General features: G+C 58.0%; 1 protein-coding gene and 1 long non-coding RNA gene across 2 annotated transcripts in view; both read right to left on the bottom strand.

Annotated features, from left to right (window-relative positions):
* Positions 1–206: 206 nt before the first annotated feature.
* The window catches only part of LOC132249526 (E3 ubiquitin-protein ligase TRIM11-like), a 103270-nt gene continuing 79282 nt past the window's right edge, over positions 207–24194 (bottom strand). The window contains exon 3 of the mRNA XM_059724846.1: positions 207–1413. Coding sequence (XP_059580829.1) covers positions 872–1413 — 542 coding nt within the window. The 3' untranslated portion in view covers positions 207–871. The remainder of the gene's footprint in view (positions 1414–24194) is intronic.
* On the bottom strand, positions 5881–11193 carry LOC132248841 (uncharacterized). Its single transcript, XR_009460299.1, has 3 exons — positions 11030–11193; positions 9710–9805; positions 5881–6062 (listed from the first exon to the last, which is right to left on the bottom strand). It is a non-coding gene; the product is annotated as an uncharacterized LOC132248841 (long non-coding RNA).

The raw sequence follows: 24194 nt of genomic DNA, 5'->3' as shown, positions 1-24194 counted from the left end.
ACACTTGTGCCGTCCGACCCACATGAGGCCCATGGTGTGTGGGTCTGGACTTGCACACGAGAAAGCTTGAGCACCACCAGACTTACTGAATCCCAGATGCATCCGCTTTCAGGAGCAAGTGCTCACTCATCAGAGGGTAAGAAATGATGTGCAGACAGCAGGTGTACAATGCAAAGGTATTTATTTTAAATATAAAAGGGAATAGAGGGGAGAGGATGGGGTCAGGAGGGAAGGGAAACAGTGCTGAGAGAGGCAAACAAATTAACAAAATAAAAACCCCAGAGTGACTGTAGTGATGTTAGTGAAGGATGAGAGTTTGGAGACAGTCCCTCCCAGGGGGGTGCTATGCGTGTGGGCATGAATGGCACCTGCCCCCAGTGGCTGGGGAGAGCACGGCCCCAACGGCGGCTGCTGCACCCCAGTGGTGGTCAGTGGGGAGCTCCCAAAGAAGCTGTCGGCACTGTTGGCAGCAAGGGTGGGGGTGGGGGTGGTGAGTGCTGGCCAGGGGTGAGTGAAGACCCACAGGCATCGCCAGCAGCATCAGTGGCGGCCAGGGCTGATCATGGACTGCCTGCAGAAACTGCTAACAGTGTCGGCGGCACCTTTTTGCAGGGAGTGCACTGCAATGCTCAGGGGGTGCACGTGCACCTGTGTGCAGCCCCTAAGCATCGCCCCTGCATGTGGGGATTGGGAGATGACACCTGGGCCTGGGCAGCACCAGGGTCCAGGCTGGAGCAGCTCCTGTGTTGGAGACCCCAGCCCTGACCCCACAGCCTGCCCCCCACCCTGGGGGCACCGAGGGGTGGCAGTCGGGGCACGGGGAGGGGACAGTCTGTGCCCCCCGTGGGTCATGGCAGGGACAGGGATTCCCTCAGGGCTGGGCTGGGACTGAGCACAGGGTCAGGGGAGCCGCGTTGGTGCCCCCAGCATTGAGACCAGGACTGAAGAAAGGACGCAGGGTCCCGGAGAAGGTGTCAGTGAAAGTGAAGAGATGGGACCTGTCGGTCACGTTGTAAAATGAGACCTCGCCCCCCTCGTAGTCCAGGAAAACCCCCACCCGCCTAGGCCGCACGCGCACGGGGAGGGGGGTCCAGGGGGAGGTGCAGGGCTTGTGTCCTCCATCTTCCAGCCACACGACCCAGTATCCATGGCCAGGTGACAGTGTGACATCCCCCTTCCTGCGCACAGACTCCCTGCACACGCCCACGTACCACTCTGTCTTGTCTCCCACCTCCACCTCCCAGTAGCGCCTCCCGCCCGTGATCCCCTCCGAGCCCAGGACACAGGGACAAGGATCAAATCTTTCGGGGGTGTCAGGCAGATCCTGTCGGGTGTCTCCGAGTCTCACACATTTCCGATCCTCAGACAGGACGAGTTTGGGATGAGCCGTGTCTGGGTCCAGAGTCACGTCCCCTGGGGAGAGAGTCACGGGTCAGGGTCAGGGCAGGCGGGTCCCCAGAATCACAGAGAATTCACCGCATCCCAGGAATCGTGGGTCAGTCCCTGCTGGGAAATCACCATCGCCCCAAGGGGAAATGGGGGAACAGGAAATGGCCCCAGGGCAGAGAGGGATGTTCCCACCAGACCTCTTCATCCCTGGGGCAGAGTGGGGCTAGGGGGCCGGGTGGTGCACCCACAGGGGGGAGGAGAGAGGGGCGGGGGCCATGGGGTGGGTGCAGGGCAGGCCCCAGGTGGGGGAGGGGCATGAGATTATGTCATACCAGCAGGTCCCTGTCCTGCCCCTCCCTCACCGCAGGCTCAGCTGCCTGGCCCCACTAGCACAGCTCGGGGGTGATGGGGCAAGAGGGGCAGCGCCTTCCCCATGAGCTGGTGTCACAGGCGCTGTTGGGAAGGGGGTGAGGGGGGCAGGCAGGTAGACTGGAGGGACAGGGGGGCGGGCTGGGAGACAGCAGGGAGCAGAGGGGCACTAAGCACGGGAGAACAGGGCCCATTGCTCATGAGTCTGGGGCCATTGAGTGAGGAGAGGCATTTCCCCAGGGACTGCCCCTCCCTCTGGGCTCAGCTGCACCAGGCACAAGTCCCAGCTCACCCCTGTTGTGCATCTGCTCTGGGGTCCGCGCTGCAGATCCTGCACTGGGCCAAGGACGCCCTGTGCAGACCAGCCCTGGGGCACTGCTGGGTCTGGGGCCTTCTGTCCCCGGAGTACTGGATAACCCCATGCCCGTGGGGCCCAGCTGCTGTAGGCCAGCCTCCATTGTGCCAGATGCTGCACACAGAGATGGCAGTTTTGAAACACATCTGAGTTACACTTGCTCTGGGGAAACACTTGGAAACACGTAGGAGCACAAACTCCAATGGGTTCTGATAGGACATGGATAGGCCAAGGCAACAACAGGGGACCCCCAGCACTTATGGAAGGGCAGGATGGGGAGGATGAGCAGCTTGGGAGCGGGGATCTGTTCAGAGCACTTCAAAAAAATATCCCCTCTGCTCTGTTCCCTGAATCTGCTGTGACATTTGCATTGGAAATGTCACAGCAGGAGGAAATTGGCCCCTGCTCCCACCCAAAACCAGGCAAAAAAACAAAGGTGGCTCCAGCTGAACCTCTCTTCCCAGAGTGATTGGTCTGTCCCCAAATGCACAGACCCCTGCATGCATGGGCAGACCCCCCACCCCACCCCACATATACAGTTCTTGCAGGGACTGGCCCACAACCCCAGGGAACGTGTGTGCTCTCCATCCCCTGCTCACTCAACAACCTGCCAGAGCCAGGACCAGAGCAGGGCTGAGGGATCCACGCAGAGCTCGGGCTCGAGCTCTCACTCCCCGATCTGGGCACAGAGTGGCCCAGCGCAGTCCCTCCCCACGGTCACTCTGGCTCCGGGCTCATCTGACCCACAAGGGATGGTGACAGCTCTGCATGGCTGGGCGTGTGCATCCGTGTAAGGAGGGAGGCATGCTAGGTTTCCCTGAAGAGTCTCTTCCACCCATGACAGCCCCAGGTGTCACCCACACAACAGAGCTGACCTGGGCTATCAAAGCCATTTAAGATCTATGGGACTGACCCTCCCAGACCCAGGCACGTGTGTACCAGGCCCAAGTGAAAGTGGCTGCTTGGCTTCAGCTCTGTGCGGGTCAGGCCTGCACTGACTGCTGGTTTGCACCCCCCTGGGCACAGAACAGCTGCAGGGACCCAGGCATCTGGGTTGGCATCTCTTGCTGCCTGGAGGGGCTGGTGCTTGCACTGGTGTGTCTGTGCTCTCTGGGCAACCCCAGGCTTGGCTGAAGGCTGCTTTCTGCCCTCCCCGCTGCCTCAGGGAAGAAGTAGTGAAGCCCCTTCCTGGAGGGAGGAACCTGGAGTAACAGAAGCCACCGTCCAAAGCCCAGGAAACACACACGGCCTGAGCAAGAGCTGCCGCGGGAGAAGGAGAGGGGTTTCCCTGAGCACTAAAGGCAGAAGGAGCAGCTGGGCACAGACTGGCGGCAGCTGGGAGAGGACGTGGGTGCCAGGGAAAGAGAGCGAAGGACACCGGGAGGAAGCAGCAGGGAGGGAGAGACGTGCTGGCTGCATGGCTGGGAGAAGAAGCCCTCAGCCAGCAACCCCTCAGCCGGACAGCCCACTGCCGCCCTCCCTGCCGCACAGCCTGGCTCCTGCCCTGTCGCTGTTGCAGCACTGGGATGTGGGTGCTCAGGCTGTGCTGGGAGCCATGGTTGGGAACAGCACCTTGCAGCCAGGAGCCCCCTGAGACCAGTCCACTGAGCAGCCTGCAGAGCAGGACCCATGGGGGCTCGGGGGGCTCTGCTGCCCCTCCCAGGCAGCCAGGAAGGAGGGGAGCAGGGCTGAGCTGATGCTCCTGCCTGTCAGGGCCCCTGACTGCACCATCTCCTCCTTCCCTCCCTCCTTCCCCAGCCTGCAGCCAAGCCCCGGGGCCAGAGCTTGCCCAGCACCTGCAGACTGTGGCTCCATCCTCTCAGCCCTATAGCCCCCAAAGCAACATGACTCTCCTACCGGGCTTCTCTCTCCTGACCCCAGCACCACAGATCAGTCGTTCTCTATCTCATCATCCAGGCCAGATTCCCTTCCCCCACCCTCCATGCTCTGCTCTTGCCCCTTCCTCACCCCTCACCCTGCAGCTCTCCAATCCCACTGACTTCCACACTCCCTTCGTGTCCATCTCCCCTGCTGCCTGGGCACTAAAGGCCAGGATGGGGTGCAGCTCCTCTCTCCCTTGGCGGAGATCTCACACTTCTGGTGGACGAGGTTTGGAGCCTGGTTCCTCACCCCAGTGACCCTAACAATAAGCAGCTGTCCTGGCCCTCTGCCCACTACCTGCCACTGCAGCAGCAGAGAGGGGGGAGTGGTGAGGCCCATGGATGGTGTGGCGGGCCAGTGGGGGTGTTCCTGTGCTGAGCCACCTGCCTCACTGCACCCGACCAGCTACCAAGCTCCAGGTGTGTCCCTGGGGTGCCTACGCCTGGCCGTCCCCTTTCCGCAGCACACCCACAAGCCTGGGGAAATGCTGCCACCACCTGGACTCAGGTCTCTGTCTGGGCCCTGTGCCACCCGGGATACACAGGCCCTGTAGTCCTTGGGGATCTGGGGCGCTTCTATAGGCCTGAAGCACTCCCCTGTCACCTCCTGGGCAGGGGGGAAGTAAAAAGCCGAGCCCACCTTAGCAGGTCCCTTCCATCTCAACCATGTACCACAAAGCTTGCTATAGCGGATAGCTTTATTGGGTGGGGAGGGGAGGCTCAGGGAGGGGGACAAGCCAGCGAAGTATCCAAAGAGCACGTCTGAGCAAACAGAAGCAGCCTGGTAGCCTTGTGCCACGCTCCAAGAACACCGTTCCTGGGCACGTTTCTGGTAAGCTGCTCGCACATGGATCTGGAGTCTGAAAGAGCTGCACAACCCGCGTGCCTGCTCCATGGTCCCAAAATATGTCCCCTTCCCCTTCCTCATGCGGCCCCTTGTATATACCTGTTGTGACCTCATCACTAAAATCCCACCACCAGCAGCCCCATTGGCTGTGGCCCGGTGTTTCCCAATGACATCAGCCCTTGCCAGGTGAGATGGCCAGTCACATGGCCTGCAGTGGCAGGGACACTTGAGACAAAGAGAGCAGGTCCTCCTGGGTCAGGCATGTCTGCAGCCCAGGTCCCAGCTCAGTGGTATATGAAACATGGTGGGGGGGAGCGCTGCCTGGTCACAGCAGGGGGGACTGGAGGGGCGATTCCTCCGCACTCGGTGACAGCAGGGAGCAGCTCGACCCCTCATTAGCAGGAGGCTGAAGAGCCCCGTCCAGGGCAGCCCCACTGAAATCGGTTGGCCCCAGCATTTCCCCAGAGCAACTTCTCTGGGGAACGTCCTGTCTCCTGTGCACACAGGCAGGGACATTGTGACTGCACCTGGTAGTGCTTGCGAGGGGTGTCAGGGCAGAGCAGAAAGCAAAGGTCCCTGGGGAGACAAGACCAGGAGTCTCTGAGGAAGCATTGGCTCCACTTACCTGCATATTGTCGGGCTCGGGCAAGTCCTGAAATAACCAGAAACCAGAGGTCACACAACCAGGCACAAACCCCACAGGACACATGTCAGTGGACAAGACACTGCAAAAACCAAAACCACAACTTACCCAGCTCTGCCAAGGGTCCCAGGAAGGAAAGGGGAGGAGAGAAAATAAAGACACGAGTCAGTACCATGGTTGCCAACTCTCTGTAACTCTACTGGTGTAGCCTCCCCTAAATCCTGACAGCCCAATTTCTCACCACCCTCCTTCTCTCAAGCAACAACTAATCCAGCCCCTCTAATCTGTGCCTTCCCCCCATATGCATCCTGCCCCTTAGCCCCTGGCTCCTGGAGAGACAAGCCCTGCCCCTGGGGCTCCCACGCAGCACTGCACGGGGGGGGGGGGGGGACAGAGCAGCAGGCTGGGGGTGCTGGGGATGAGCTTTCTTGGGGAGCTCCTCAGCACACATCACACACAGCTTCTCCAAGGAGAGCCCTGAAGGCCTGCTGGGACACCAGCTGCACAGCATGAGACCTCCCCCTTCCCTCCGTAGGGAAATCCATGAAGAAAAGTTACCTTTGTCTGCACGGCGCCTCTCTGAAACAAACAGCAGGAGAGACGTGTTACACGGATGGAGACTGGACACAGTGATGAAGAGCACCAAGCAATGGCCTTTCCACTGTACCTATACACGCAGGGGCTGTCCCTCACTGTCCCCTTGGCCACAGCACACCTGGGTCCCCAAACCCACTGCACTCGGCCTTGGTGAGGCTGCAGCTGGAGTACTGCATCCAGTTCTGGGCTCCACAATTCAAGAAGGACGTTGAGATGCTTGAGAGAGTCCAGAGGAGAGCCGTGCACATGACCAGAGGGCAGGAGAACAGGCCTTATGAAGAGAGGCTGAGAGCCGGGGGACTCTTCAGCCTGGAGAAGCGCAGGCTCGGGGGGACGTGGTGGCAGCTTATAAGTACATGAGGGGTTTGCATCAGGATGTGGGGGACCACTGAGGAAAGCACATTTCTTCTGTGTTTGGACAAGAGTTCAGCACATGTTCCCCTGGGACGGGCAGGGGCAGCCGTGGCCCTGGGGTGAGCGGGGGGCTCCCTGTGCTGTGAGGGATGCCGTGGCCTCCCTTCAGCTCAGGACAGAGCTCTTGGTTGCTTCAGCTGCAGCCTAATTCCTGTCATCCTTTTGGGACTGTGGACATGTAGTACTAAATCAAGTGCTGCCAGGGCTGTGCAGTCCCAGAGATGCACGGTTACATTTTTTGACAACCTATGGCAATGTAGTTCATTACTATGGTGATACAGTGTTGGCATCATGGTTTGTGCCCACTGATGCTATGTCGTACTGACAAGCTACGTCCCCCTAGCTCATTGCTTCAGTGACGTAGTGTCTTGTGCACACGCGCCTACTGTCACACGCACGTAAGGGGATGGGCCGACACAGACAGGTGTGCATCAGCTTCCCTGCGCACCACGTCCCTGCTGCCTCGGACTGACCTGCTCCAGGGCATGGTGCAAACTGCCCCACTCTTTCCTATCCCCTCCAGGACCTGCTCTAAAGGTCTCTTCCAAAGGAGCCATCCCCCTGCCCGGTCCCCTCTGACTCCTGCCCTTATGGCAGGGGTAGTTGAAGGTGATGCTGTACTGGAGAGAGACTGGCCCAGGGGGGCTGGTTCCCTGCTCGTACTGAAGTAGGGAATTATCTCCCAGGTCAGCTTGGCCAAGACTGTGGGCTGGTTGGTTCCACTTACTGGGATCATCGGGCATCTTTTACCCAATACATTCTTGCCCCTGCAGGTGCCCAAGGTGTTGGGTGGGCCGTTGTCTCTCCTGCTCTGGGCAGACTGTACGCTCTCTAGCTTGGTGGTTTTTCCCACTAAGGGAACCTGTCCCCGGGGTCAGAGGTCTTTGTGCATGCAGGGGAGCAGGGCCTGGATGGCTTTTGTTGTGCACCCTTCTGGCTAAACATCAGCTGTGTGACAGCCTGTGGCCACAAGGCCCTGCAGTCAGGGGCCCACATGGGCCCTTCCACTCTTGTGTCCCTTTGTCCTCATCCCTTTCCTGCTCTTTTCTGTGTCCATCCACTGAGCTGGCCTCGAGGCTTCTGGGATGGGACTGAGGAAGGTGAAGTGGGTCAGCAGCGGGAGGCATGGACCTGGGCTGGATAGCAGGTGGGGTCCATCCTAGGCCAACCCCTGGCCTTGCAGCTAGTCCCTGCCCCTAATTGTGAGGACAATGGAGAGTAGCTGCCCCTGGGACCAGGGTAGAAGAGACATGTCCATGAGGGGATGGGGCAGAGGGGCCTTTGTCGGGCACATGCTCAGGTCAGCCTGGGCTTAGTGAAGGAGGTGCGGATGGACCTGGGGGCCTGCCCTGGGATACAGTCCAGCAGGACACGGAGGCATCGTCATGCCTGACAGTCACTGCTCAGCACAGCTGGAGCTAGAGCAGCTGGGCCCAAGCACCAGCCCTGTGTGAGAATGGCCTTGCACGTCCCGAGAGCGATTTCTGTGTTTCCGCAATTGGAGACACCGGGTCAGGTCACAGCCATTGGCAACCCTAAGACCCTGCTCTCACCCACGGGCTCCCTGGAGACCAGGGAGCAAACCAGCAGGAAGCCCCCACAGTGCACGAGACACACTAGCACACCAGCATGCCGTGCAGCCCGTTCTTGTGGGGCGATCTCCGGCCGAGCAGCCCTAGCTTTGAGGAGAGAATTGAATTTGGGACAAACACTTTTTTTTTTTTTAAATGAAAAATGCTCATGTCCCAAATCAAATCAGTCAAATCAATTCCAAATCCATGAGTCATCCAAGAACCACATGAAGCCTTGCTACCAGCAAGCATCCTCCACCCCTGCCTGGGGCGTCAGATACTTCCAAATCCTTTGACGGGCATCCTCCGTGCAGGCCCACACCAAGAGGATTGGGGTTCAGATGTCCCTGAGTTTTGCTTGCCCTCAGCTGTATGGCCACAGGAGAAAGCGAGGGAGGAGTCTCCCATTTCCATAAAGTCCTTGTATAGCTGAGATCTTCCCACCGGAAGACAAAGTGGGAGACTAACTATGCATTACATCTGCCAGGGTACTACCTCCTGCCAAGAAAGTGGTTTTCTCCTGCAACTAGGAAAACCACTTCCATGGTAATGGTGTTTCCCTGCAACAGGAAAAACACATTAATAAGCTCCCAGCACAGAAATCCTCCCTCCTCATCCATGTTTCCAGCTGAGCAGCACAGATCTGGTGGGACAGCTCGCTGCAGTGTCATAGTTTCATAGTTGGTAGTGTCCGAAGGAACCTCGATAGATCATCGAGTCCGACCCCCTGACCCGTGTAGGAAAGAGCTAGGTGCTTGTCCAGTCTCCTCTTAAAGACCCCCAAGGTAGGGGAGAGCACCACCTCCCTTGGGAGCCCGTTCCAGATTCTGGCTACCCTAACCGTGAAGAACTTCTTCCAGATGTCCAACCTAAACCCGCTCTGTGTATTTGTGGCTGTTGTTCCTGGTTACTCCAAGGGGTGCCGTGGCAAACAGAGCATCTCCTATTTCTTGCTGCCTCCCTCCCCGCCGATGAATTTGTAGATGGCCACAAGATCACCTCTCAGCCTTCCCTTGCATAGGCTGAAGAGATCCAGGTCCCTCAATCTCTCCTTGTAAGACCTTACCTGCAGGCTCCTAACCATAAGAGTGGCTCTGCTCTGGACCCTCTCAAGGTTATCCACACCCCTCTTGAAGAGCGGCGCCCAGAACTGGATGCAGTACTCCAGCCGCAGCCTGGCCAGTGCCACATAGAGGGGGAGCATCACCTCCCTGGACCTGTTCATCATGCGCCTGCTAATGCATGATAATGTGTGGTTAGCTCTACCAATCACTTCAACACATCGACGGCTCACATTCATCTTGGAGTCAGCTATGACTCCGAGATCCCTTTCTGCTGCTGTGCTGCCGAGAAGGTCATCCCTCAGCCTCCAGGTGTGTTGGTGATGCCTTCTCCCCAGGTGCAGCACTTTGCACTTGCGGTGTTCGGTGTGCGCTCTTCACCGAGCTCCAGGGCTGTGAATCCACGTGGCCCCTTTCCTGGCTCAGATGTGGGGTCTGGCCTGCTCAGAGACCTCCCACAGCTTCAGTCCATCCCGGTGCTTGGAGCTCCTCTCAGAGCAGTGGATGGAGCCCCGTCCATCCTGTCCTGTCCCATCTCCGAGGAGCTCACCTCTCCACACAGTCTCCCCCCTTTCTTACTTACCTTTCACACGGTGCTGCCGCCAGAGGCAGAAACTGCCCAGGAGAACGACAAGGGGCAGAATCACGGCCAGAGCCACCGCCCATGGGAAATAGGGACCTGCAGGAGAAAGTGGCATTCACGTGGCAGCCCTGTGTGAGCAAATGCAAGGGCTGGGGGCAGCAGTGGCTTTCCCTGGGACCCTCCTCATGGATTTCAGGCCAACAGGCCTCCCCCATGCTTGATGCTTAGCACACTGGGAGCCCAAGCTAAAGACCAGCTAACGCACCCACTGCCCTGCCCCTGCCCGGAGGCAGCAGAGTGGTCACTGCAGGAATAAACCAGAGCCAGCAGCACAACCCCTGCATGCAGAAACCTCTGCCAGCCCGAGGGAAGAGAGATAGTGACCCCCCCTTCCTCAGGGCATCATGGGACCCTCATGGGAAGTGGCTCCTCATGCAGCAGGTCAGCAAAGACAAACCATGTCCCTTCAGTCCAGGGTTACAATACATCTGGGTTTTCCCAGACACGTCCTCTTTTGGGGTCCTCCCATCTCTGTCTGGGTGTTTTGTTTTTAATATCACCAAGTGTCTGGGATTTGGGATTTTGCTCTGCTCAGCACCGCAGTTTCCCCCCCGCCGGCACTGGGCTGCAGCAGGGCAGGGGAGGCACCGGCTTCTCCGGCAGGGAGGGAGCTGGGGAGGGGCAGGGGGAGCTGCGTGCCCTCCAGGAGACACTTGCAGGGCTGCGGGGAGCAGGGGGCTGCAGGACGGGAGTGAGGGGCACCGGGGCGGGGAGGCAGGGGACGGTGGGTCAGGAGCTCAGGGCACAGGCAGTGCCAGAGGACTGTGGGTTGGGAGTGATAGGCAGCTGCAGGGCTGAAGTGGCTGTGGCTTGGGAGTGAGGGGCAGGGGCAGGGCACAGACATATCTCTGCCCCCCCGCAATCATATTATACCCCCTCCTTCCTATCAGGTGCCCTCTTTTTTGAAACTGGAAATGTGCTAGTCCTGCTTCAGTCAGAGGCTGAAAGCTGCGCTCTGTGCCAGTGTGCGGTTGTCCTGAATCTCAGTGTGACCCCTCGTGCCAGGCGGCGCAGGCCGACCCCAGGGGCGCAGTCAGGACTGAGGTGCTCGAGTGCCGTCAATGCAGCCCACAGACACTGTCCCCTGCAGCGCTGCAGGCACCGAGCGAATGCCGGCCGGGGAGCCAGCCCCCTTGTCTGTCCCAGCAGCTTGTCCCCAGGGCTCTGCCGGCCGTGTCCAGCCGTGGCCCTCAGGGGACTCCTGCGTCTGCTCTCTCACCCCAGCAGCTACCAATGGACCATGAGCAAATCTTTCCTCACCGTTCTCCCAAGGCCTTTGAACCTCTTATATCTCCTGGCTGCAGTAGACCTGGACTCAGTCAGACCTTGCACCAAAGGCGTCCCAGGAGAGTGTGTGCAGGCACCAGGAGCAGGCTGGGAGTGAGGCGTAGCGTGGGCAGTGCAGCCCCAGGTGCAGGGTTATGGGGACGTGTCCCAAGGAGCAGTGAGGTCTCTCAGGGGATGTCTGCGTGGTGCAGCACGGCCCCATGCTGGGATTGCTGTGCAGACTCTGCACGTGTAGCCCCAGACCCAGGAACATCCTGGCCCCCTCACACTGTGCCATGCCTGGGGGGCACTGCTCTATGTAGGGGGCAGGGGGCAACTCTGGGAGTCCTGCCCTGGGGTGAAGCTTTCACAGCACAGGCTGGTGGGAAGCCCCAACCTGCAGCCCCTCCCCTGTCACCCTATTAGCCTGGTCCTGCCTCTGGGCTTGCATCTCCTCTCTCCTTCCACGGCCCTGTGCCTCGACAGAGTGAGGCACTCAGAGCTCAGGAGCCAAGACTTATGGGGTTCACCATGAGTGACCATTATGCTAATGTGCACCCAGGGAAATGCACCCTGAGTCTCCTTGTGCACTCAGCCTGACACACCTCCGAGGGTTTCAGAGTGGTGTCATGCTGAGCACCTGCCTTTGAATACCAGGCCCCATCAGGTGACTCAGGTGGGGCACTCAACGCTGAGGCACCCCTAGTCTTAACTGGCACCCCCAGTCCTAAGTGGTTTCTGCCCTGGGTCCTCTGCGCACCAGGGCTGCTTTGATGGCTCCGTGTGCTGAGCATGAATAAACTCCAGAGTCATGTGCCCCACAGTTTATTTGTGAGCATTAATTGCACATGTAGCACCACCCGGTGACTTTTTCCAGCTAGAGAAAGCTACTGGCTAGCTGGAAGAACTTCCCTTCGTTATATACATAGTCTGTGACACCATTGTCAATCTGAGCAACGCGCTGCACCATGGCATCTGCTCTAAGGCAAAGGTGTGGTGTGGTCTGGACAGGGTGGGAGCCCTGGGGATATACACCCAGCTGTTGCACCACAACTCCTGCACCTGCCGTCTCAGTCCCAGCAGGGTCCTTCAGCCCTTCACCTCCGCCCAGAGCAGAGAAACCCGGCCCATGCTCAGCCTGGCACCCCAGCCCCTCCTGGAGAAGCTCCAGTGCAATTTTGCCCTGCTGCACACAGCTCGGTACAAGCAGTCCTCAGCGCCCTGGGTGGGAGCAGCGTATGGGAGACGGTCATTTGCTGTACTGATCTACAGTCACCGTGCTTGCTTGCTTCCCTCCTCAGACCTGCTGAAGACGCTCTCAGGGACCAGACACCAACTCTCAGTAGCGTAACTGGGGCCTGATTCTGCCTATTCCTCCACCCTTTCTCCCTCTCTCTCTCAGCCCCTCTCCATCCCCTGCCTCTGCTCTCTATGCCACCTCTGCCATCATGGCAGGCACCAAAACTGCAGGCACCGGAGGCTGAGAGAAGACTCTGGGTGCTGACAGGTGAGTAAGTGTCACCTCCCCCTGAGCCCGACAGCCCCATTCAAGACACTGCGGGCAGGAGCAAACAGCAGAGGCACTGACCTGTCACCTGCAGCTCCACCACAGCGTCACCTGAGGAGCCATTGGACTGGACGAAGCAGGTGTACAGCCCATGGTCAGAGGGTCGGACACCGTGTATTCTCAGGGAGACGCTCCCATCGCTGAGGTCGTCCTTCACAAGTTGAGTCCTGCCCCGATATGCAGGCATCTGCTGCCCGTCCTGATCCTGTCCACCTCGGTACAAGTGCACGTAGGAAGAGAACCCAGGCTGGAGCCACCGCACCTCCATGCTCTCAGCGCTCATGGGGGGCGACAGGTGGCACGGGAGGACAGCGTCCTCTCCCATGGTGACAACGACTGGCTGGCCTGGTCCAATCACTCTGAACGGGGCTGGGGAGCAGAGCAAGACACCAGAGAAAGGTGAGTCGAGAACAGCATCGGTGCAGCTGCAACGGGGCAGCAGAGTGTGAGCGGGGACAAGGGCAAACCTGCATCCCCGCAGCCTGGCTCCAACGGGCACAGTGCAGCATGGGAGCTCCAGCAGGGCCTGCCCCTGCTCCCATCATCATCGGGTCCATTTTCTGGTGCAGACACAGCCCCATAATGAGAGACGGGCACTGTCGGGGAGGGCACCTGCCTGAGGCCCTATGCACTGAGGAGCATCACCTCTCGCTGCCCCCAGGCACAGGGGAGGGAACCAGGGAGGTAGGGGCAGGGGGTGGGGCAGGGCTGGGGTTTCAGGCCACACCTTGTTCCAGGGGTCAGCAAGCCAAGCCTGGCACACAAGGCCATTTTGCTCAGCTCACCACCGCCAGCCCAGGCTCTAAGCATCTGCTGCCACCCACGGAGCCCGGGCTGCTCCCAGCAGGAAGGTGGGAGGCTGCAAGCCCTGCTGCGAGCAGGCTGGGCTGCACTGGCCGGCTGCAGCCAGGAGGCTGCAAACAGCGGCTCTGGGCTCCAGCACGTCGGCACTCTGGCACCTGCCAAGGTAGACATTGTGGGGTGTTTGGCACTCCGGCCAAAACACATTGCCTGCCCCTGCCTTAGTCCATGGGGCTGCAAGGGGTGTCTGAGTCCCAGGCAGGCTGCAGTTACATTTCAGAGGAGACAGACTGGTCAGAGCGGTGGAGCAAAGACTGAACATGTTCACCAGCTACTGAGAGCCAGGCCAGTGTGACAGACCACAGCCCAGGGGCAGTAAGTGCCAAGGGGCAAGGTCTCTACAGAGCAGTGGATGCAGGGCAGGAAGGGACAGGAAGGAGCAGGGATTGGGCTGGTGCAGGGAGGGAGAGTGAAGCGGAGATGGCAAGTCAGCAGCTGGGGGATGCAGGCCTGCGGGGGCGGGGGGTCCAGAGGGGGAGAGTCAGTGTCTGGCCTGGGCTGGGCCTGGGTCCCGTGGGGGCAGAGGTGGAAGCGGGTGTCAGGGTCACATCTTGGCTGTGTCACAGGGCAGCAGAGCTCAGTGTGAGAACAGCCGTAAATGCCACGAGGACGAGAGGCACCTACCTGCCATGGGATGGTGAATCTGGAGTGCAGCAAGGACAGCGATGCAGCTGGGCAGGAAGGGGCTCCCTTTGGGGCCAGTGGGGAATGAGAAAGCCTCTCTCTGCATAGTGATGTGTCCTGGGCAGCAAGGGAACACACAAATCCAACATACGTGTGCACAAGGCTGTGCCCACTGACCATGGCACCAGGACAGCTGGCAGGATGTGGGGTGCAGAGGGAAGGGGCTCTCCAGGAGCCTCTGCACTGCCCTGGCAGCCTCACACAGCGCTGTGGTTTACCCAGCAGCAGGACCGGGCACCTGTGAACACGAGCGCCTGCCCCATGGAGCTGCCCTGGTGCTGCAGCAGTGATGGGGCTGGAGAGGTGCCTGCCCAGGACAGACCTGCAGGGACAGGGCTGGGGTGTCGCCAGGCAGCTGGACCCCCATCCCTGTGCACCCTGAGGTGTGGCTGACCCGGGCTGGCCAAGGGGTGAACGCGGCCAGGGAGCAGCCCTAAGAGCCCTGGCTCCTCCCCGTGCCTGCTGCGGAGGGGGTGGCAGCAGGAGCAGCTTCTGCTCCCCAGGGAGGGGCTCTGCCCTTCCCCAGGGATGGCAATGACCCTGCGGGCACCACAGGAAGAACCGGTCTCCCGGGCACTGCCAGCTGGTCTCGGGGTGGGAAAAGTAACAGGGAAGTGCCAGCCAGGCCCCTTTCCCCGCCTTTCCCTCCACACACATACTTGTCCCTTAGCAAAGATGTTCAAGTTCCCTCAAAGACACACCCCTCCAGGCTGCCAGAAAACACCAACCTCGGAGCCAGCAACTCCGCTCCCCAGAGCACTGACACCACGGCCCCGTGCTCCAGGGACTGCTAAAACATCGTCCCCAATGGCCTTTGTCCTGTCCAGCTGCCAGGGCCTCTGCTCCCAGCAATACCCTGAACCCCCTGCACTGTCCCAGTCTGTCCCCGGTGCAAAGGCCCCGTGTCCCTCCTGCACCCACACACCAACACCCTGAGGAGTTGCAGAGCAGAGCGGGGCTGCACCGCGCCAGGGATACGTCCCGTCTCTGTAAGGGTCACACGAAGTGCTGAGCTGAGAGAGCCGGTCTGGGCCTCTGCCCAGGGTGCTGTGGGCCCTCTCTTCCCTACAGACACAGAGATGGCTTGCATGAAGGCAAGGGACCCAAGGCAGCCAAAGCAGATCACAGCCTGTGCCTTAGTCCCCTGTGTCTGCTGCCAGGAGCTGGACAGGGGACTGAGCAATGGCCTGGAGGCAGTTCCCCCATGCAGAGCCCACATCTGCACGCACTGTCACAGCTGGCTGCCCGGCATCTGCTGCGGGGTGGAGAGGAGGATTTGAATCTCCAGTCTGAGGGAGCTGCAGCCCAGTGTCCCATCCCTGCTCCCAGCACAGAGCTCTCTCCACTGGGCCCAGCCCCAGCCCCGCGCCCCCATGGTTTTGGAGGAGGACGCACCAGCTGCCCGGTGGAAAGAGCGAGCTGGCCGCCGAGTGCTGGGCTCTGAGGCGCCGTCTCACAGAAGTGCCCACAACTGGGCTGAGCCAGGAGGTCCTGCATTTCCCTCTGCCCCTCAACCGCATCCAGCACTCGTGGCCCCCATTCCCATTACTCTGTCCCCGTGCGTTGCAGGGCCAGGATGTGGAGCGGTTTCTCTCTCCTGTAGTCTCAGAGGCAGCAGCTGGCTGTGCATCAGCTCCTCCTGCCCCTGCCCATCAGTAGCCCCCACAGACCCCGCAGGGACAAGCTCCGGCACAGGCTGTGATGGGGGCACAGGCGGTGTCCCAGGGTGTGAGCCCTGGCCCTGGAGGGGCTGCGACAGGGGCTCTGCCCAGGGGATTTGCCAGAGGGAGGAGAGGAGTCTCCCTCCAGGCTGGTGCTTTCCTCGAATGAGGTGCCAGGATGTGGGCTCAGCTTGCCAGCTCAGTCCTGGGCCTCAGGGCTGACATGGCCAAGTGCCCAGGCCTGCCCAGGGCCCAGTGGGCACCGAGTGTGCTGGGGAAAGGGGTGGTGAGGGGAGAAGCCAGCAGAGATGCGGTGACCCTGTCTCATCACAGGCTCAAAGCCCACGTGTGGGGCACTGTGGTGGTGGGAGAAGTGGCTGCAGGAAGCACAGCTCTCCAGGGAAGGGGCCTGGGGTCACCGATACGGGGTCAGGGTCACTCACCTGCGTGTCCTCAGACTCTCCTAGTCCTGCAATCAAGAGCAGAGAGGTGAGGATTCACACAGCAGAGACACCGCAGCAGGACCCAGCGCAGACACGGACAAGCCCTGCGGTCCCCAGCGGTCGAACCCCTGGGGCTGCCTGGAGCTGGGGCAAGGGGGAGTCGGGCTGCAGTGTCTGCACTCAGGTCCCTGCAGCAGCCAGGGGAGAATTGAACCCCCACAGCTCAGGGACCCCCAGAGGGAAGGTATCCTCAGCAGCACCAATCCTGCCCCACTGGCCTGGCCCAGAGGAGGGGTCGTGGTCCTTTCTGGATGGGGAAATGGCATCGCACTGCAGCCTACCGGGGGAGTCGGTGTCACCGTGGAGCCATCACTTCTCCGTGCCCTGGCGTCTGGCGCCTCAGTTCTCAGCCTTCCCTTCCCGGCAGCCCAGACTTGTCCCTCTGCGTGTCTGGGTGCTTGTGTGTCCGACCGTTGTTATCTCACAACTACACACACGCCTGGGGAGCTCCAGCCAGGCCCGCCCATGGGCCTCGTCCCCACAGCACCCAGCTCGGCACGGTCTCACCGCAGATTAGGGCTGACGAAGCACCAGCTCCCCCTCGGCGTTTTCTGACCCGCGCCCGACACTCATCCCCCGCTGGGCTTCACTCACTGGGACAGGGATTTTACACCACCCTGAATCTCCCTGTGATCCCACCTCTCGCGTCCAAGATGGACAGCAGATATTTCAGCAATTCTCCTACTGCTGGGTCCAAGGACTGGCATTTACAGAAGTAAATGGTACCACGGTCACTTCACTGTTGTAGCAGACCTGTGTGTGGTCTCTGTGGACTGAGATATGGGGCCACGGGCCCTCCTGGCCGTGCGGAGGGCATTTCCTGGACATTTGGAGCATTGCTATGGAAAACAACGGAAGGAGAGGAGTCTCGGCGGTGAGGTAACGAGGTAGGAGCCGTGGGGCAACAGGGCCCTCAGGGGTCCAGGTCGTAGCGGGCATTATCTGGTGGTTTCTGCTGGAGTCAGGAATGTATTTCCTCCAGCGCTGCCCACCATCCTTTTCAAATAAAAAAGGATCTTTTCATTTTCTCCCACAAAACCAAGACGCTCCTCACTGGGGAGGTAATTCAGGAGATCCCCTGTTTCAAGCTATAGTAATTTAGGGTCCTGAATTACTGAACAGGCCCCACCTCTACACAAATACTCATATCGTTCTCTCTGAACTGTTCCCACAGGCAGTTCCTCGTTCCCTGCCTCCGTCCCATAAAAGTCTGGGTTTTAGGTACTCTGGTAGCGCCCAACCCTGCGGTACCGGGTCCATCTTCCATGTGACGGGTCCATCTCTAGGGAGGCAGAAGGAAGACTTGAAACACACGGGTCAATCGTATCTCCCGTGTGACGGTGTCAGCTCTGCATTTTGCTGGGGCTGCGGGGTGGGCTGGGAGTGGCGAACGCCCCTACCACGGTGCCAGCCGGCGTGTTCATCAGCGCCGCTCTCCCCTCAGTCTGGATTAGGGGCCACGGGCAGAGCCTCTAGAGATCCCGGCATCACCTGCAGGCGCAGAGCTCGCCGATGTGTAACAAGTACACTACAGCAGTGCGTGTTGTCTGGTCCCCGCTGAGACGTGCTCCTAGACCTGCCGGCCAAACACGGCCACTTGCTGACGGGACTGAGAAGCTGCCCAGCGCTGACGCGAGGGGCTCGGAGCCGGTCTGGATGAGGCTGAGGGATGTGGGAGCCCAGCTCGCACGGCAGAGCTGGGGCCGAGATGAGCCTGGCAGAGCGCGGGGGGGCGGTATTTGCAGGCGGGGGTGGGGGTATTTTAGGGGTGAGGCCGGGGGTGCGTCCAGAGAAGTGTTTCTAGTTTGAGAGCGGTGTGTGGGTGTGGGGCTGGGCGGGGGGGTGTTTTGCTGGGAGGTCTCTGTCTGGAGCCGGGTCTTTGGGGCACTTGTGAGCTGGAATGATTGACAAACCCCTCAGGGTAAACCCGCTGCAGGCTCTGGGCATTTCCCCTCTCCAAGGGCTGAAGGGAGCTGAATGGACCCTGACCGCTGCTGCCCCCTCCCCGAATCTGCCTGCTCCGTCCCCCTTCTGCCCCGGCACGGCCACCTGCCCCCAGCTCCCTGCAGCAACAGTGTGTGTGCATGCATGTGTGTGTGTGCGTGCATGCATGTGCGTGTGAGAGAGCGAGCGAGCAAGTGAGAAAGCTGGCTGTGAATTGGATATTGTTCTAAGGGAAGGATCCCCCCTGCCTCCCACAGACCTGTCCTCCCCTCCACCCCACCCCATGCTTTCCTCAGTCTCGCCCCTGCTCTTGCTCCCAAACTGCCCCAGTGGTGGACAAGCGAGCGGACAAGAGCGCCGGCCAGTGTGAGCGCAGCACAACTACACACTGCCCGTGGAGGTGCAGGCACAGCCCGGTGGGCAGTGGTAACACGGCAATAGGGGCACTGCCCCGAACTGTAGCAGTGGGAATACATCCCCTCCTTGTCAGCGTGACTGAAGCAGGAGTCACCAGCAGCCGTAGCCCTGGGCGGGGAACCGCAGGCCTGGGGGCAGTGCGGGGTCGCCCGCGCGAGTGCGAGTGCAGTGGCAGGTACACTGGCTCCGGGGTGACGAGGGGAACAGCCCGTGCGGAGGTGTGACTGCAGCAGGGACACAGACTCCCACGGGGGCAAATGTCGACAGCACTTTTGTGAGTGTGGCTAAAGCAGGGACCGGCATTGCCCCGACCCCCACACCTGAAAGAGCCCGTTTGTTAACACGAATACAGCGCCGAGCGACGTGACCCCAGAGCCGAAGGGAAGCCAGCTGCCTTCTCGTTGTAAATGCAGCAGCAGCAAGCACTGCCCATAGCAGTGAGCACGGGGGCACCCGTTTGCCAGGATGAAGCACTCCGGGTCAGGGTGAATGTGCCTCCAGTGGCATTTCTGTTACCGCAGGACTGGGGCAATCCCCTTTCTCAGGATGGACAAAGAAGACACTGCCCTTAACGCTACCACTGAGCCCAGCCACTGTGTTGTATTAGAAATGCAGTAGGGCTACATCTTCCGCACCGGCGAGAGTGGACGTAAGGAAAAAAGAGCAGCAGTTTGCACCCTGGGTCCAAGCAAGGGGCCGTCCAGCCCAGCCCCTGCCCCCGAGACTGCTGAGCAGCGCTGCGCCGGGGAAGAGTACAAGAAGCAGGGAGTGCTTGCAGAGATCCTCTGCCGCTCGTGCTCCCCCGGCCGCAGGCTGTCACAGGCAGTCACACAACTACACACTGGGGGAGCAGGGCACCAGAATGGCCCCCCACCCCCGCTGCAACGAGGGGCAATAGGCCTCGACTGGGATCTGATCCCTGATCCCGCCGTCGTGTCTCCTGCCCAGCACACGTGGTGTGGCAGGAGATGCAATTCTTGGGATCGGGGATCAGATCCCATCACACCTTGAACTGAATGCCTCTCAGCAGCCTTAGTCACTGGGTAGTTGGTACAGGGACAAAACCAGGGGGAGGGTTATCTGTTGACTGCTCCCCATTTAAAAACTGTTGTTATTTCTTTCTCATTCATGCGTGCCTGTTTTCACTGAACCACACGATCACAACAGGCACCATACTCCCCACCCCATGCCTTCTCCCTTCTCCTTGCTGCCCGGGGTGCTGGAATAGCCGCCTACACCTCTGATTGCAGGTTTAGGGGTGTTTTGAGCCTGAGGTTACAGCCCTGACTGTTTGTCATGATTTTTCCCTCATGCACTTATTTAACACCTCTCTGAACTCAGTTATACTATAGACCTCCGCAGCACCCTACCCCATGGCCACCGCATCTTGAGGCAATGACTTATACACTTTAATAACTCGCTGGCTGAAAAAGAATCCTTTTTCTTTGTTTTAAACTCAGTTTATGACCCCTTGTTCTTGTACTCTGAGAGTAGACAATACATCCCTATTTACTTTTTGTCTTCACCATTTAGTATTTTATAAACTCTCATCATGACCCCCCTCAAGCGTCTCTTTTCTAAACTGAATAGGCCGAGCCTCTTCAGTCTGCCCTTGTCTGCAAGTCCTGCCATATCACAGCCGTCCTTGCTGCCCCTTTCTGCACCTTCACTCCTTCTTCTGCATCCTTTGTGAGGAGCGGGCACTCAAACTGCACGCAGTGTTCAAGGTCTCATAGATTTCATGGACATTAGGGCTGGAAGGGACCTTGGAAGATGTGCATGCCCCATGGATTTATAAAGAGGCATGATGATACTTTCTGTCTTGTTTACAACCCCCTTCATAAGAATTAATAACATTCTTGTTTGCCTTTATTTTTTGACAGCTGCTGAGCACTGAGCAGGTGTTTTTAGCAAACTGTCCACAGTGATTTCTAGATCTCTTCCCTGTGTGGTGATAGCTAATGTAAAGCCCATGAGAGTACAGGTAGGGTTTGGGCTATTTTTGCCAATGTGTTTTACATTCACTTTACATTTATCTGCACTGAATTCCACCTGCCATTTAGCTGCTCATCCCTTGTTTAGCTACTCCTTAGCATCTGGAAAGAGACCCCAGGCCAGAAGCAGCTGTCCCAGCACAGGACCAGCGTCAGAGCGGGGTGCATGACTGCAGTGCGGAGGAAGCAGCAGGGAGCTAGAGGTGCCTTCTCAGGGCTAGAGGAGACCCAGGCCTGTGAATGCCCCTGTACGGACTGTCGTACGAGAGACTGGCTGAGCTCAGCAGGAACCTGAGTCTGCTACACAGCCTTCTGCAGGTCCTCGCAGGAGCCTCAGTCACAGAACCGTAGAAGTCGGGTCGGACGGGACCTTGCAGATCTTCAAGTCCGACCCCCCGCCCGGGCAGGAGGAAAACTGGGCTCAAGTGACCCCAGCCACTGAAGGTAGAGCTGCAAGACATTTCACCAGTTCAGGTGAAATGCCTGCCATCCACACCAGCTGGACAGAAATGGACTCCCCCCCCCCCCAAATACAAGGTAACAAGAGAAGGGTCTCTTTACACCCTCCCTGGACAGAGCTCAGTGGAAGCCCATGTGCAGCACACTGCTAGCAACACACATTTTAAAAACTTATCTGATGAAATGAAGGAGGAAAACATGCTGAAAGAAAAGCTGCTTGCAAACTCTGGAGCCCTCTCCCCACTTTGCTTGCCAACACAGTGTCCTATTTCAGTCAGATCAAACATTTTAAATAGCACCCCTGGGATATTAAGTTCCAGCTCGTTCTCATTTTGTGGAAAGAATATATGTCTTTACTGCGTGGAATACTTTTGCCATATGAAAATTGTCCACCTTGCTACTCAGTGCCTTCTCCAGGTCCCTGATGTACCTGTTAAACAGCACTGGCCCTAACACAGATCCTGGGGGAGCCCGGCTGTTTACTTCCCATCCTGGAAAAGGGCCATTTCTACTCGCTCTTTGCTTCTATCTTATGCCAATTTCTAATCCACGAGTGGGCACAGCAGTGCTGTCTCACAGGCTCTGCCTCACGACCCAGCTCTGCCAGCTCCCCTTCCTCATCCCCTTCCTCCTCCCATCTGCTTACCCCACTACTACTACCCCCTTCCCAACACGTGTCTCAGCTGCGCTGGCTGCTTGGGGTGAGGTGACCCCCAAAGCAGAGGCTGGGAGGGAGGTTCCCTCTGGGAGGTTGTCTTGCTCAGTACCCTGAGCTGCACCTCCCTAAAATCAAGGCACCATGAGGTTTCTGCACTTCCTGGGCTCCAGGCCAGCACTTTCCTGACTGGTGCTGACCCACGGGCACAGGTCTCCCCCTGCCCCACTGTCGTGGCTAGCACAGAGACCAGAGCATGCAGGAGGAAAGCAGGGAAAGACTAGAAAAGTAACCCAGAAGCCAGGGCTGTCCTTGCACTGCGATGCTGGGCAGTGGCTGTTCCCTTCCCAGCTGTGCACACATGTCCTGACCACGTGGGCAGCCAGCTGTGACGTGTGGTGGGAACTTCCTCCTGGGCATCGCTCCACACCTTGTCCAGCTCCTTGTCCAGCTCCTGGCAGCACAGACAGGGCTTCACACGTGCCCTGTAGTCGGGTTTGTGCCCTTTGCGGTCCTGCAAGCCACATCAATGGCCTTAGTGTGGAAGGGGACAGACTCCTGTGGGAGAGGCCAAGGAGACAGCCCACGTGGGGTCTCTCAGCTCAGCACATTGTGTGACCCTTACAGAGACCAGATGCATTCCTGGCACGCTGCACCCTCTGCCCAGGCCCCAGCTGGAAAGTGTGGGTGCAGGGGCAGTTAGTGTGGTGTCTGTATGGGCTCAGGAGATAAGAACAGCCATTGGATGAGAAAAAAATGAACCCTTTTATCACCAGTCATGGAGAGCTGCTGCAAACTGGAGCTCAGGCTTCCTGGGTTTAAGTAGGGCTCATCCCTCAATTCCCACATTCACAACACGACCCATTATTTTGGCCATCTTTTGGAGTCTGAGTAAGACCTTTCAATTTGGGCAGACTTTTAGCAGGTGGGGAAAAGCTCTCAGTATTCCTCGGGAACTTGTTGTTGTAGTAGTATTTTACCTGTTTCTATGGATTTTGATAGTTTAGCAGGAAATCAAATAAATAAATCAACTTAATGAATTGTAAGGGGTGGCCTTTACATTTTCATATTCTAATCTTTCATTTCAACATCACTCGGTGTGGTGTGGTGTGGAGCACACAGGCCTTTGCAGCATCACAGCCTGGAAAGTGCAGGGAGCGCTGGGTTTTGCTGGCATCCCCAGGGACGGGGCTTGGTCGCTGGCATCATGCAAACACCGTGGATGGCAACTGCAGCAGGTCCTGGAGATTTTCTCTATTCCATAACCCACTAGAGACATGGCATCACGAACAGGATGCGCTGGTTGCCCATTTCAAAATGGGATGAATGTGTTGCAGCATTGCACGTTCCACAATGATAATGAGGGAACTTGGAAGGTAAATATAAGGGATCTTAATAATGAGGATGAAAGAATCACGTATAGTTTTATGTTTACACAAGAAAGTTTAAGATGCTGTCTGGGAGGAATTCAGAAATCATATGGTCCACTAGATTGGAGTTTAGAAAATAAAGAAGTAAAGCCAGAGGTAAAGGTGTGTAGGAAGAAAGAAAGTAGAAAAGAAGAGGGAGGTTTTCGAGAGATAATGGGAAAGGTGTTAGGGAAAGGAGTTTACGATCAGTTAAAATTGCCACTAGCAAAGGAGATAACGTGTTTAAAAGCAGGAGAGATACTAAGAGAGTTAGAAGTAAGTTGGGAACAAGCAGCAGGAGGTCCTTTGAAAAAACCTAATTACCCGTCCCTCTTAGGAGAGGCAGCTCGGGGAATCATTCACTTATTGCATGAGGTAGAAAATTTAGCAGCCGAGAATAATGTTTTAAAATTGGTTATGAACCAGAGCAAAGTGAATGAAACAGAGGAGCATGGAGAGAAATCAAGTAAAATATCTGTGCAACCTACTGCACCCTCTCCAATTACTCCATCCACCCCACCACCATATGCAGAAGTTACAGTAGAACTGAAAGAATTAAAAGCTGACTATGAGGTAGGAGAAGTAGCTAAAGGTAGAGCAGAGCCAATACTGGAGGCATGTCCTATAGTAACTCCTAGTTGGAAACAACAAGGCACAAATCCTGCGATTAGGCAGAATATCTATAGAGAAAGGAACAGGGAGGAAATAGAGGATTTGGCTAGGAGAACAGCACGACGTACTAATGAAAATTGCTATGTGTGGGTAAGAAGGATTATAGAGGAAGAAAACGGAATAGGGACCCTATTAAGTTCGAAGGAGGCCCTTCCACTAATAAGAAATTCGGGATGGAGTAAGGGGGCAATTCTCACAAATACCACGAATATAATTCCGGGAGGCATGTATCCCATAACTTTAGCTGGATTAATTGCCACTGGGGTGAAAAATCATTTGGGAGCTCTAAGCTTTCCCCAAAATTTAGAAGGGGGTATGAATAGCATCAGGTAC

Source organism: Alligator mississippiensis, chromosome 1 (assembly GCF_030867095.1).
Source record: "Alligator mississippiensis isolate rAllMis1 chromosome 1, rAllMis1, whole genome shotgun sequence".
Lineage (NCBI taxonomy): Eukaryota > Metazoa > Chordata > Crocodylia > Alligatoridae > Alligator > Alligator mississippiensis.
The sequence above is the reverse complement of the archived record's forward strand: the minus strand, read 5'-3'. Positions and strand labels throughout refer to the sequence as shown.